The sequence below is a fragment of the Euprymna scolopes genome, unplaced genomic scaffold (assembly GCF_053919585.1).
Source record: "Euprymna scolopes isolate OS-2025 unplaced genomic scaffold, ASM5391958v1 sca609, whole genome shotgun sequence".
Taxonomy (NCBI): Eukaryota; Metazoa; Mollusca; class Cephalopoda; order Sepiida; family Sepiolidae; genus Euprymna; species Euprymna scolopes.
In genome coordinates, this window is record NW_027633668.1 from 2,204 (window position 1) to 16,769 (window position 14,566).

Genomic DNA, 14,566 nt, shown 5'->3' on the forward strand with positions numbered 1-14,566 from the left:
TTTTGCTTAATTTTCGAGTTTGGAGCGATTATCGAGTCTCACAAGATGTCTGTAAAATGTCAGACACTTCTTTATTGTTCTAACTTAAAACCGTGCGCTACTTTTGTTTGTGTTAAATAAACGTTTTAAAATAAGTTAAAACAACAAAAATGTGATCTAGGTAGGTAGAAGAGTAACTTATCTTGCCTTTGGTAACATTCATTTTCTTATATATTTATTTGTTCACTACTTTTTCGTTTTGTTCTTATTGAATGCGAAATATTCGCCGTGGAATTTCCACGGGTCACGATTATTTCGTTTTATTAATCTTAAGTTTCATAGAATAAAAAGTTCAGACACAACTTTGTCGAGCGATTTATAATCGATTTCATTTAACTTCTGTTTGACCCCGGCACGTACGATCCTTTCTCTTCTTCCCCCACTCTCTCTCTCTTCTTTAGCTTGGTTACAAGTGATATGCTTATGTGTGCGTGCGTGTGTGTGTGTGTGTGTATGTGTGTACATGCGTGCGTATGTGTGTTGTCGTATTCACCAAATTTTAAAAAAATAAAAACTGTTTTCCCCGACCGGCCGGATTAGGGTTGTGAGGTGTGGTTAGAGTTCATGAAAATAAATGTTAGCAATAAAAACTTTTTAAAACCAAGTTAGAAAAAAGAAAACAATTTACTTCCCCACGGAGCCCCCGATTCTTCTTCTTTTTTTAGGCGATGTAATAAACCATATTTTTGAGCAGGGTTGCCTCCTCTCTTTATTTTGGTTTGTATATTTTTCATGTTGCAAAAATGCTCCCGGGAGATCTTTTTAGGATTCTAAAGGTTTGCTTTTTTTACACTTTTTATTATCTTCGAAAAATGTAAAAAAAAAATGTAAACAGGCAGTTTACGATTTGAAATGCATCGTTAAAATGATACTTTTCGCTAGTTCTTTCAACTTTATATTTTTATTTCCTCGTCTTCAAGTCCAATGTAAACAAGTTCTTTATAAGCCGTTCCTCTTAAATAATCCAATTTACCAAATTTACACTTCTAACGATTACTATGATATTGTCCATTGACTACTGTATGTACACACTTTAACCCTTATCCTCGAGTGGCCTCTGGGGCTTGATAAGTAGTGATTCCTTTATAAAATAAAAAATATTTCAATACTTTGATGGTGAGTCTATAGTCAGTCTGTGCTGATTTTCCTTGCGATATTCGTTTTCAGCATACCTGAACAAACTGAGTGTTGGCCCCTTTCATATGCCGCCTGTTAAAACTGTTCACACATGGTCGCCAGTGATTTACATTTCAAAATACACGCATTGATAAAACAAGCTCCAAAACTAGTAGTCGGTCATTCTCTGCTAATTTTCCTTGCGATATTCGTTTTCAGCATACCTGAACAACTTGATGGTTGGCCCCTTTCATATGCCGCCTGTTCAAACATGGTCGCCAGTGATTTACATTTCACAATACACGCATTACTATCTCGAAAACTATTGGTCTGTCTGTGCTGATTTTCCTTGCGATATTCGTTTTCAGCATACCTGAACAAACTGAGGGTTGGCCCCTTTCATATGCCGCCTGTTAAAACTGTTCACACATGGTCGCCAGTGATTTACATTTCAAAATACACGCATTGATAAAACAAGCTCCAAAACTAGTAGTCGGTCATTCTCTGCTAATTTTCCTTGCGATATTCGTTTTCAGCATACCTGAACAACTTGATGGTTGGCCCCTTTCATATGCCGCCTGGTCAAACATGTTCGCCAGTGATTTACATTTTAAAATACACGCATTACTATCTCGAAAACTATTAGTCTGTCTGTGCTAATTTTCCTTGCGATATTCGTTTTCAGCATACCTGAACAAACTGAGAGTTGGCCCCTTTCATATGCTGCCTGTTCAAACATGGTCGCCGTGATTTACATTTCAAAATACACGCATTAATAAAACTAGCTCCCAAACTATTTGTCTCTGCTAATTTTCCTTGCGATATTCGTTTTCAGCATACCTAAACAAACTGATGGTTGCCCCCGTTCATATGTCGCCTGTTCAAACATGGTCGCCAGTGATTTACATTTCAAAATACACGCATTAATAAAACTAGCTCCAAAACTATTTGTCTCTGCTAATTTTCCTTGCGATATTCGTTTTCAGCATACCTGAACAAACTGAGGGTTTGCCCCTTTCATATGCCGCCTGTTCAAACATGGTCGCCAGTGATTTACATTTCAAAATACACGCATTAGTATCTGGAAAACTATTTGTCTGTGCTAATTTTCCTTGCGATATTCGTTTTCAGCATACCTGAACAACTTGATGGTTGGCCCCTTTCATATGCCGCCTGGTCAAACATGTTCGCCAGTGATTTACATTTTAAAATACACGCATTACTATCTCGAAAACTATTGGTCTGTCTGTGCTAATTTTCCTTGCGATATTCGTTTTCAGCATACCTGAACAAACTGAGAGTTGGCCCCTTTCATATGCTGCCTGTTCAAACATGGTCGCCGTGATTTACATTTCAAAATACACGCATTAATAAAACTAGCTCCCAAACTATTTGTCTCTGCTAATTTTCCTTGCGATATTCGTTTTCAGCATACCTAAACAAACTGATGGTTGCCCCCGTTCATATGTCGCCTGTTCAAACATGGTCGCCAGTGATTTACATTTCAAAATACACGCATTAATAAAACTAGCTCCAAAACTATTTGTCTCTGCTAATTTTCCTTGCGATATTCGTTTTCAGCATACCTGAACAAACTGAGGGTTTGCCCCTTTCATATGCCGCCTGTTCAAACATGGTCGCCAGTGATTTACATTTCAAAATACACGCATTAGTATCTGGAAAACTATTTGTCTGTGCTAATTTTCCTTGCGATATTCGTTTTCAGCATACCCGAACGATTTTAAAATGGACAGTCTGAATGTCAACGAAGCACACACACACACACACACACACACACACACACACAAAAGACACACAAAAAGACACACACACACACGTAAACTCAGTGAAAGTGTCTACTGTCGATAAGCTAGTTGTAAATTAGATTACTGACTCTTATGAGTTTTAGTCTAACCACCCTTTACAACTGTGATACAGTAGAACAGTCCGTCTCTGGACAATTAGCAGTGTATCGCATAACTCAATGACAGTGTCGAATGTTGACTAGCTAGTTGTAAGTTAGGTTACTGGCTCTGATGAGTTACACTCTAACCACCCTTAATAACTGTGATACAGCGGAAGAGTCCGTTTTTGGACAAGTGGCGGTGATCGCATAACTCATTGAAAGTGCCGAATGTCTATTAGCTTGTTGAAACTTAGATTACTGGCTTTGATGAGTTTAAGTCTAACCACACTTAATAACTTTGATACAGCGGAACAGTCCGTCTGTTTCGCATAACTCATTGACAGTGTGAGTGTCGATTAGCTAGTTGTAACTTCGTAGCCGAAAAGTCCCTTTAAGAAGAGACTTGAAGATAATAATTATTGTTGTTATTATTGTTATTTTTATCGTCCAGCCATGTACGTGCAGAAATCTATTTCCAACTCAACTGTTTTATAAAACTTACTTCTCCTTCAACGAGACAAGAACGCCGACACTCGACTTCGCACCGATACGCGAATGACGATTCATAGAAATTAAAGCTGTTGATTTTATTGAATGTTACAACTTTGCCCCCACTCCTACACACACAGACACAGCGACGAACGATCTTGGCGACGCTTTCGATTGTAAATATAAGAGCGTTGTCGGCGGCGACAACCGGAAATGGCAAACCCTGTGTCAGTCAGATTTGTTTATTTCACGCCAATTTGAACTGCGAAATAATTCGTTTTAACTAATGAGACCTGTGGAAATTCTAAGGTTAATCCTTCGGAGTTAAGACAGCAAAGCGTAAAAGTTGAAAAAAAAAATACAAAACAAATATATAATATGTAAATGTTACCAAAGGCAAGATAAGTTACTCTTCTACCTACCTGAACAAGTGTTTTAAGTTCTGCTGCGATATTCGTTTTCAGCATACCTGAGCCAACTGAGGGTTGGCCCCTTTCATACGCCGCCTGTTCAAACTGTTCAAACATGGTCGCCAGTGATTTACATTTAAAAATACACGCATTAATAAAACTAGCTCCAAAACTTTTTGTCTCTGCTAATTTTCCTTGCGATATTCATATGTGTATATATACGTTTATGTAATCGTTAGGTTAACAATCAATAAACCTTATTAACCGATAACCATGGTCTCTCCGTCGATAAGAATTGCATAGTCTAGTGGAGATATTTACATACTCCTTCATGTATGGTATTTGAACTGCGAAATAATTCATTTTAACTAATGAGACCTGTGGAAATTCTAAGGTTAATCCTTCCGAGTTAAGACAACAAAGCGTAAAAGTTTAAAAAAAATACAAAACAAATATATAATATATAAATGTTACCAAAGGCAAGATAAGTTACTCTTTTACCTACCTGAACAAGTGTTTTAAGTTCTGCTGCGATATTCGTTTTCAGCATACCTGAACAAACTGAGGGTTGGCCCCTTTCATACGCTGCCTGTTCAAACTGTTCAAACATGGTCGCCAGTGATTTACATTTAAAAATACACGCATTAATAAAACTAGCTCCAAAACTATTTGTCTCTGCTAATTTTCCTTGCGATATTCATATGTGTATATATACGTTTATGTAATCGTTAGGTTAACAATCAATAAACCTTATTAACCGATAACCATGGTCTCTCCGTTGATGTGATTTATTACCATGTTTTTTTTACTGTTATGAAGGATTCCATTTACCCACGTCATAACAGTACATACTCCTTCATGTATGGTATATGGACCGTGGTGAGTTTTCGGGTGTTTGGTCCAGATTTCTTGGAGCTGATGTCATGCTCTCTGGATAGTTGTTTCAGCAGATTGTTTAAGAGAAAACCTTCTCTTGATATGCATGGCTGCTATTACATACTAGACTGCCCGTGACCCGTTGGGTCAGTATGTTATATTAGCTATGGAATTCATGTATGAGCGTGACACTTGTGACATAAAGAAAATAGTTTTTTTTGTTTTTTTTACATAACAGAAACATTTCTATGAAAGTATATTAAAGTGAAAAATCACGGACGGATCACTCAAACATGAAAAAAAAATCCTACCTATTCGTGTAAAGTTACCTATTTTTCTAAACATAAATCGAAAATTCCACATGATAGATACTAGACTACCTGTGACCCGTTGGGTCAGTATGTTATATTAGCTATGGAATTAATGTATGAGCATGACACTTGTGACGTAAAGAAAATAGTTTTTTGTGACGTAACAGAAACATTTCTATGAAAGTATATTAAAAATGAAAAAAAGAATATAGATAGATTTCTATGAGTCGATCTGTTTATAATGGTTTATTTTTGAAATTATAAGTGGTTTGCCATACTTATAGGTAAATCTGCACTATTCAAATTTTGATATATCGTTTAATTTAAACGCGAAAAAAACAAAAACAATTGGGACGCTGAAAACGTACACAGTAAAACAATACGTTGTAAAATGCTCTTATGTTTGTCAAAGGTTAAAGTAGATTTATTTGTAAGAAAATTGCCTTAAAATAACTTAAACGTAATACGGAAATGAACGATGTGAAAAAAATGCAGAAAGTATTAACAATTTTTTATTTGGATAATTTAAACGCCAAAAACAAAAACAGTTGGGATGCTGAAAACGTAAACAGTAAAACAATACATTGTCAATGGGTCAAAGTTGATTTATTTGTAAGAAAATTGCGTTAAAATAACTTAAACGTAATACGGAAATGAACGATGTGAAAAAAATGCAGAAAGTATTAACAATTTTTTATTTGGATAATTTAAACGCCAAAAACAAAAACAGTTGGGATGCTGAAAACGTAAACAGTAAAACAATACATTGTCAATGGGTCAAAGTTGATTTATTTGTAAGAAAATTGCGTTAAAATAACTTAAACGTAATACGGAAATGAACGATGTGAAAAAAATGCAGAAAGTATTAACAATTTTTTATTTGGATAATTTAAACGCCAAAAACAAAAACAGTTGGGATGCTGAAAACGTAAACAGTAAAACAATACATTGTCAATGGGTCAAAGTTGATTTATTTGTAAGAAAATTGCGAGAGTATACTTGTAATACAGAATAGTTGCAAAACATCCCCACCTTTCTCATATTAAATAATAATTTCTAAATAATAACGTTAATATTTCAGTGCGCAGGTCAAATTCTGCAAAAGTAGCGATTGGTGTTTATTTGGTTATGCTGTTATTGGTTTATGTTTATGTACACGTGCGCAACCGGAAGTCGTAAACCGGAAAGTGGGTTACATCACTCGTTACAAGGTCATTTGAGTTTTATAATTATATAGATTACTTTTGTTCGGCGTTGTAGGCAACAGACTATTCCTTTCTTTACATTATATGGATGGGGGAGTTGAAGTTTAGATATTGTCCAGTGAAAGTTGGCTTTCGATATACAGATGACCTACAATTGTGAATTACTTATGAATTCTATTTTGTCATGGCTGACGGAATGAAAGCCTGTAACCTTAAGATGCACCCGAAAAAGTTTGGAGGTTACATCGGCTGAAACGTTATGAGAACATCCATCTCTGATCATTATGATTAAAAAAATATCCGTCTCCGATTCCTAGGTTTCTAAAAATATCTGCAGCAATTCCTAGGATTCTCAAAAATTCCACCTCTGATTTGTAGGATTCTAAAAATATCCATCTCCAATTCCTAGGATTCAAAAAATATCCGTCTTTGATTCCTAGGATTCTAAACATATTCATCTCTGATCCTTATGATTCGCAAAATATCAGTCTCTGATTCCTAGAATTCTAAACATATCTATATCCGATTCTTAGGATTGTAAAAATATCCGTTTCTGATTCTTAAGATTAAAAAAATATCCGTTTACGATTTCAAGGATTCTAAAAATATCTATCGCTAATTCTTAGGATTCTAAAAATATCCACCTCTTATCCTTCTGATTCTAATAATATCCGTCTCTGATTCCTAAGATTCTAAACTTAACAGCCTCTGATCCCTAAGAGTTTTAAAATATCAGCCTCTAATTTCTAGGATTCTAAAAATATCCATCCCCAAACAATGCAAATATCATTGCTTGCTTCTCCAATTTGCATTTTAAAATATATTTCTCTCCTTTTAATATAGGAATGTTCACTCTAGATCTGCTGGGAGGCCGACAATTACATTACTCAAAGAACAAGGTAAGTGAATTCTTGTTGCCTTTTCTGTCGTTGCCGTTCTTTCATGTAAAGTGATTCTTTAGATGCTCAGGATCATGACAAAAATATTCGCCTCTGATTTCTAAGATTCTAAAAAATATCCGCTTCCGATTCCTACAGTTGTAAACATATCCGTCACTGATTCCTAAGATTCTAAGAATATCTGTCTCCGATTCCTAGAATTCTAAAGCATTCCATCTTTGGTTCCTAAGATTCTAAAAATATCCGCCCCCCCTCCAATTCTTAGATTTAAAAAATATCCATCTCTGATTTCTTAAATTGTAGACATATCCGTCTCTGATTCCTAAGATTCTAAAAATATCTGCCTCTGATTCCTAAGATTCTTAAAATATCCATCTCCGATTCCTAGAATTGTAAACATATCCATTTCTGATTCTCCAGATTCCAAAAATATCTATCTCTGATTCCTATGATTCTAAAGATATCCGTCTCTGATTCCTATGATTCTAAAAAATATCTGCCTCTGATTCCTAAGATTCTAAAAATATCCATCCCTGATTCCTAAAATTCTAAAAATATCCGTCTCTGATTCTTAAGATTCCAATATCTGCCTCTGATTCTTTAGATTTTTAAAATATCCATCTCCGATTCTTAAGATTCCAATAATATCTGCCTCCGAGTCCTAAGATTCTAAAAATATCTATCTCTGATTCCTAAAATTCTAAAAATATCCATCTTTGATTTCTAAGATTCTAAAAATATCTATCTCTGATTCCTGAGATTCTAAACATATTTGTCTCCGATACTTAAGTTTCCAATAATATCTGCCTCTGATTCCTAAGATTCTAAAAATATCCACCTCCGATTCCTAAGATTGTAAACACATTTGTCTCCAATTCTTAATATTCCAATAATATCTGCCTCCATTCCGATGATTCTAAAAAATATCCATCTCCGATTCCTAAGATTCTAAAAATATCTATCTCTGATTCCTGAGATTTCCCAACTTTACTGACATGCAGAAGTTCAAGTGTAATGTGAACAGACATCTTGCTACTCATCTCCCTTCATAATATCCCTGCAAATTATGTCCCCGATAGTAGCGCCGTACTGTGCCATGTTTGGGGTGAAAATAGAATAAAATAAATAAATAAAATATAACTAGCAGAGGTACCCGGCGTTGCCTGGGTGTGTGGAGGTGGTGTAGTAAGGAATCCCCTCCAAAAAGGAGTGGAAGTAGCGAGGTAGAGGGGATCAAAACAATAGTAGGCAGCCCGGGTGGAGAGAGGTGTTGTTTAAAAATATTGGGAGCAGGCAGGTTCAAGGCCGGAAGCAAAGGAGGAAAAAACAAAAATGTAACGTCTTGGCCAATGCGTCCATGGCGAAATCGGAAGCCGAGAGCGTTGAAATTAAGAGTAGTCAGTTCAACAGAGACGATGACTTGCGAAAATATCAACAAAAAAAGCGACCACCTCCTTGTAAAAAACAGGTGAGTTGAGGTTGAAGGAATTAATTTTTCGATATTTGTTGTCTGAGACATTGAGCTTCAAAACGAAACTGATGTGTCGTGTGTGTCGAAAGTTTTAGCAGACATAAAAACATACATAAACAGACATTTGAGATTCATCTAATAGATTATGTAAAGTCAAAAACTAATACAAAAACTGTAATTATTTTATACAAAATCTGTGTTTTCTTTTTATAAATAAAAGGTGCCAAGAATGTGCTTCTACATGCATTTGATGGTCGGCCCGCGGTTGCAATGGAAGGCGTGAGAGAAGGTTATTATTTTTCCATTCCGCCATCCATTGTCAGGAGCGAACAGGTAAGCAATTAGTTTGCACTCACACTTTTTTTTGCCATAAGAAATTATCGTTTCTCTTGTCTACAATTACATTATTGTTGTAGACCCGTGCTATGGGTTACAAATGAAAGAAACCACAAGTAGTGTAAAGTGTATACAATATAATATGTATTTATCATAAAGAATCCAAGAGCCACTGAAGTGGTATGAGAGGAACATGTTCGTAGCATGCGGTTAAACATGGTATGAATGTATCCATTTAGTTACTGAAAACAGTGGTATTCATAGGACTGGTTGATTCCACTTAGTTCTCAAATAGGGGTGATTTGTACCGCACAACATTTATTAAAACATTCTTTTCACTCACGTTCAACCCTAACAAGGCATATTGCCACTTGGACATAGGGTTACAATTGGACTTTTTGTCCGCAACTTGGTTTTAAAATTTATAGTTTCTTTAAATGCTGTCGTAATGGCTCTTGTGGGCTGCGACGTTGTTTGGCTGTGGAATTTATTATATATATATATATATATATATATATGTTGCATCCCTCTGCCTGTTCTACAAGTATTTTAATGGTGAATGCTCTGATGAACTGCAAGCACTTGTGCCCCCACGACATGAACACCCTCAACAGACCCGACAAGCTGCAAAATCCCACCCCCACACAGTAGAGATCCCTAGATGTAAAAGATCTTTCTACTCCAGTAGTTTCTTCCCCAGAACCGCTAGACTTTGGAATTCCATTCCAGGTCACTGCTTTCCCAACTGTACTGACATGCAGAAGTTCAAGTGCAACGTGAACCAACATCTTGCTGCCCAAATCCCTACATAGTACCCCAGTAGTTGTTTACCCTGATAATAGCCCCTTACACCAAAGTGGCAATGTGCCTTGTTTGGGGTGAAAATGTAATAAAAAAAAATATATATATATATATATATTTGGTGCCTCTCCTTTGTGAAATGACAATTGGCACGCTCACACTAGGGGAACTTCCAGAAGGTGTTGGAACTGTACAACAAGTGCATTACAGCCAGAGGAGATTACTTGGAAGGGGACTAGAGTTTTATGTATGTACTATCAATAAAAGTGGCCATATGAAAAAAAAAAATTTTTTTCTTGTCATTTCTCTCCAACCCAAACCTTTTCTTCTATTCAATGTCGACCGACCATTTTTTCTCTTGTCTTTCATGTCTTCCAAGAAGCAAAAACTTGTGAAACAACTTCCGCTAGAACATTTGATCCTTGAGTCCGACTCACCTGCTCTCGGACCGGAAAAACAGGTGAGAAATATTTCCAAATGTATTTTAATCCAGCCCCGAGTTGTAAAAATACAGATTTCTTTTTCAAGTTTTTCTTTTGAAAACCATTTCCATCCTTCAAGTCTTCCCTTTCCTGTTGTCCTGTTACAAAAGAGATTATAAAAACATTGGTACTGTCGGTTTCAAGTCTAAAACAAATGGGACCAATCCCTGATCGCCTATGTTGGTCCCTCTTCAGCCTCTGTTTGTATCTGAATCACTGATTTGTATCAGAAATCCACTGAGGAGAGCTCGATATAGGCGACCAGAGATTTAAAAAATTTTGATAATCTTTACTTTTTGCTTGTTAACGGATTTTTCTGCAAACCTGGATTACCTATATTTGGATTATGCCAAATTTTTCTTTTCGGAACAAATTTCTTATTGATAATATGTTTTTTTTTTTTACATAGACGTCAAGGCCGATAGGCCACTCAAGGATAAGGGTTAAAGAGTGTAGAGTAGTCAAAAGGACAATATAGTAATCGATAGTAATGGAAGTTCGGTAAATTTGTTAACTTAAGTGGAACGGCTCATCAGAAACTTGTTCACGTTGGACTTGAAGACAACCATATTATAGACAGCTGGAAAGCAGGAAAACGGAAGACAATTCCACAGGCGTGCAGTTCTAAGAAAGAAGCTTTGATCATGGAATCTGTTTAGGTTTAGGCACAGATAAAGAGTGGGGAAAATTATTGATAATGTTTTCAGCTAGTCTAGTGTTTCTTGTGAAAGTTTGGCGAGGGGGGACCATAGATTGAAGCTCAGTCGAACACTTTCCATGAAAATAACGATAAAGCAGAGACAAACTCGCAACATCTCTTCTGTGAGATAGAGGTTGCAGCGAAGAGAAAAGGACATCTCCCACCAGGCCACGAAGTCTATTTTGAACCCTATCAAGGCAGGACAAGCTTTGTTATAATATTCATTTGCTAATATCTTTCTTTTGATGAGAAGAACATATTTCTTTGAAACTCTGCGGATTAAGGAAAGTTCAATATACCTTTTTTGAGTATCTTGTCGAACAATGAATTATTGTAAAATATATTTTTGCGGTCTTTAATTTTTCTGTTTACATATATATATATATATATATATATATATATATATATATATGTATATATATATATATAAATCTATAAATATAAAAGCGAAAATATATGTTTGTATGTGTGTTCGCTTTTTCTGTATGTCTACAAAAGGCTTTTTTCAGAGAAGCGGTCGCTCGGTTCACAATATATATAGTGGCGCCAAATTGACGTGATCACTAGGATACTTCAAGTAAAAGTCAAATATGAACAGGTAAAATTATAGAGGAATAAAAGGCAAATTAAAATATCATATTTAAGCATATTTTACGACCAGGCAAAGCTGCCCCCCCTAGTAGATATATTATAGAGTAATTATACAGATCAGCTCAATTTCATTTATTTTAAAAATTATTTCATTTATTTTAGAAGTTATTTTAATTGTTTAAAAAGTATTTTATTAATTTAAAAATTATTTCATAAATTTTAAAAACTTATTTTATTTATTTTAAAAATAATTTTATTTATTTTAACAACTATTTCATTTCTTTTAAAAATCATTTTATTTTAAAAATCATTTTATTTATTTTAAAAATCATTTTACTTATTTTAAAAGTTGTTTTAATTATTTTAAAAATCGTTTTATTTATTAAAAAAATTAATGATTTCTTAAATAAATAAAATTATTTTTTAAATAAATGAAATAATTTTTAAAACAAATAAATTTGTTTTAAAAATTATTTCATTTATTTGAAAAATAATTTTATTTATTTTAGAAATCATTTTATTTTAAAAGTTGTTTTATTTATTGTAAAAATTATTTCATTTATTTTAAAAATAAAAGCGAATTAAAAAATCATATTTAAGCATAAAATATACTTAAATATGATATTATAATATATACCAGGCAAAGCTCTCCGCCCCTAGTAGATATATTATAGAGTAATTATACAGATCAGCTCAATTACAGAACTAATCTATAGTTTTCTGTTTTTATTCACTTGTTTGTTTTTTTTTTTCCCATTTTTTTTTCTTAGGTTCGAAATGAACCCGCAAACATTCGGATATCTGCTGAATACATCGCCAAAATCAAAGGAGTTGATATCAATAAAGTTTTAACGACGACAACAGAAAATGTCATAAAACTTTTTCCAAGATTAAAAAATTTTTTTAAATGAATTTTTTTTATTTTATTTTTTTTTATATAAAGAAAATTGTAATTAAAACATTATTTATGCAAATGATGCCTTATTTTTATTTTTTATTCTTTTTTTATTATATTTGCTTGTGTTATTTGCTCATATTAATTAGAGTTCGTGTTTCTTTTTTATTTTTTATTCTTTACTAGCGGGGTACCCGGTGTAACAAAGAAAACTTTTTGCATGTGCATGAAAGATAAAGCTTTTAAAAATTTTCTTCTTTTATTAACCAAATAGCTAAATATTATGAATTGTAAAACCATAGAGATTCCCTAGTATTAAGGCCAAGTAAGAAGAAGTCGGTTAGAAAAAATATTGATCTCAATATTGTTTCTTTTAAGTAGGGGAGGTAATGTAACAAAGTAAGGGTGTGGGTAGGTTGATGCCCCCCCGCCCCGTTAGGAAGAAAGGTAAAACCACTTGGTATCAAGTTGTTTATTGAAGAAACCTGAGAACTCTGTGTGTTAAAGGTTAACAAAAACTGTATTTACTAACTGTTTATTTGAGTTCAGATCTTTGAAGCAAGCCATTGTGTTATTTTTTGTAAATGATAATTTAGATTATGGACTGAGAATTGAATTTCTAAACAAAAAAGAAATAATATCTGCGTGATGTTCAGAGGGCGATATAATTGTTTATATATATATCAACAAGTCAGATGGACAAAAAGAGAATGTGCAGGCATTTTCTTGGAGAAGAGATGTGCAGAGAGGAACACAGTCAAAGCAGAGTTGGCTCTTGACTTGACACATTTCTTCAGATACCCAGAGACCGACACTCCACAAGGTTACAAGCCTTTGACCATATTCTTAGCATAATAACACATCACTTCCTTCAGGACTCTGAAAGAATTATAAGAACTGTACTGTTTTTTTTGTTAATATATATTTGTGTGCAGAATCGTTTTATCTTCTTTTGTCTTTTACTACACAAAAAAATCCACGGCTCTCTTTCGACGACGTTCGTCGTTAAGAGGGTACACAACAAATTGGTCCAGGATATATAACTAGAAGATCAACTGATAATTCGGTCACTTCCCCATACCAGTAACTTTAGACGGTCAAGAATTATCACCAGCAGTGGAAGGGTTCCGAGGTCGACGATCATCCTCAACCGACTGGTGAAAGAGTGGGGGTGACACCCGGTGTTGCTCGGGTGTAGAGAAGTTTTATGGTAAGGGTACAAAAAAAAGGTGGTAAGCAGGCAATTATTTATTTTTAAAATTATTTTATTTATTTTAAAAATTATTTCATTTATTTTAAAAATTATTTTATTTATTTTAAAAATCATTTTATTTATTTTAAAAATTATTTCATTTATTTTAGAAATTATTTCATTTATTTTAAAAATTATTTTATTTATTTTAAAAATTATTTCATTTATTTTAAAAATTATTTTATTTATTTTAAAAATCATTTTATTTATTTTACAAATTATTTCATTTATTTTAAAAATTATTTCATATATTTTAGAAGTTATTTTAATTATTTAAAAAGTATTTTATTAATTTAAAAATTATTTCATAATTTTTAAAAACTTTTTTATTTATTTTAAAAATAATTTTTAGTTAAAAAATTATTTTATTAATTTTAACAATTATTTAATTTATTTTAAAAATCATTTTATTTATTTTAAAAATCATTTTATTTATTTTAAAGTTTTAATTATTTAAAAATCGTTTTATTTATTAAAAAAATTATTTTATTTATTAAAACAAATTTATTTATTTTAAAAATTATTTCATTTATTTGAAAAGTAATTTTATTTATTTAAGAAATCATTTTATTTTAAAAGTTGTTTTATTTATTGTAAAAATTATTTCATTTATTTTAAACCTTATTTTATTTATTTTAAAAATAATTTTATTTATTTTAAAAATTATTTTATATATTTTAATAATAATTTTATATATTTTAATAATTATTTTATATATTTTAAAAATTATTTTATTTATTTTAAAAATAATTTCCTTTATTTTAGAAATTATTTTTTATTTTAAAAA

At 32.9% G+C, this 14,566-nt stretch overlaps 1 protein-coding gene across 3 annotated transcripts; it reads left to right on the forward strand.

Moving 5' to 3' along the window:
* Nucleotides 1-709: 709 nt before the first annotated feature.
* LOC145275133 (putative deoxyribonuclease tatdn3-B) lies at nt 710-12,609 on the forward strand. Of its 3 annotated transcripts, none has more exons than XM_080127615.1 (5): nt 710-815; nt 7,196-7,251; nt 8,943-9,055; nt 10,239-10,319; nt 12,403-12,609. In XM_080127615.1, the coding sequence occupies exons 3-5, from the start codon at nt 8,993-8,995 to the stop codon at nt 12,541-12,543; spliced, it is 285 nt and encodes a 94-aa protein (XP_079983741.1). In that variant the 5' UTR covers nt 710-815; nt 7,196-7,251; nt 8,943-8,992; the 3' UTR covers nt 12,544-12,609. The 3 variants fall into 3 exon arrangements, with proteins under 3 accessions (XP_079983741.1, XP_079983740.1, XP_079983742.1); XM_080127614.1 differs by lacking the exon at nt 710-815 and adding an exon at nt 5,346-5,431; XM_080127616.1 differs by lacking the exon at nt 710-815 and having other exon boundaries at nt 6,134-7,251; nt 10,242-10,319.
* Nucleotides 12,610-14,566: the final 1,957 nt, after the last annotated feature.

What these genes read in the sequence shown, in the direction of transcription:
- LOC145275133 (XM_080127615.1), top strand. Translation starts at nt 8,993, where the DNA reads ATGGAAGGCGTGAGAGAAGGTTATTATTTTTCCATTCCGCCATCCATT. An exon ending in CCATTGTCAGGAGCGAACAG is followed by an intron (nt 9,056 to 10,238) that starts GTAAGCAATTAG and finishes ATGTCTTCCAAG; the next exon opens with AAGCAAAAACTTGTGAAACA. An exon ending in CTCTCGGACCGGAAAAACAG is followed by an intron (nt 10,320 to 12,402) that starts GTGAGAAATATT and finishes TTTTTTTCTTAG; the next exon opens with GTTCGAAATGAACCCGCAAA.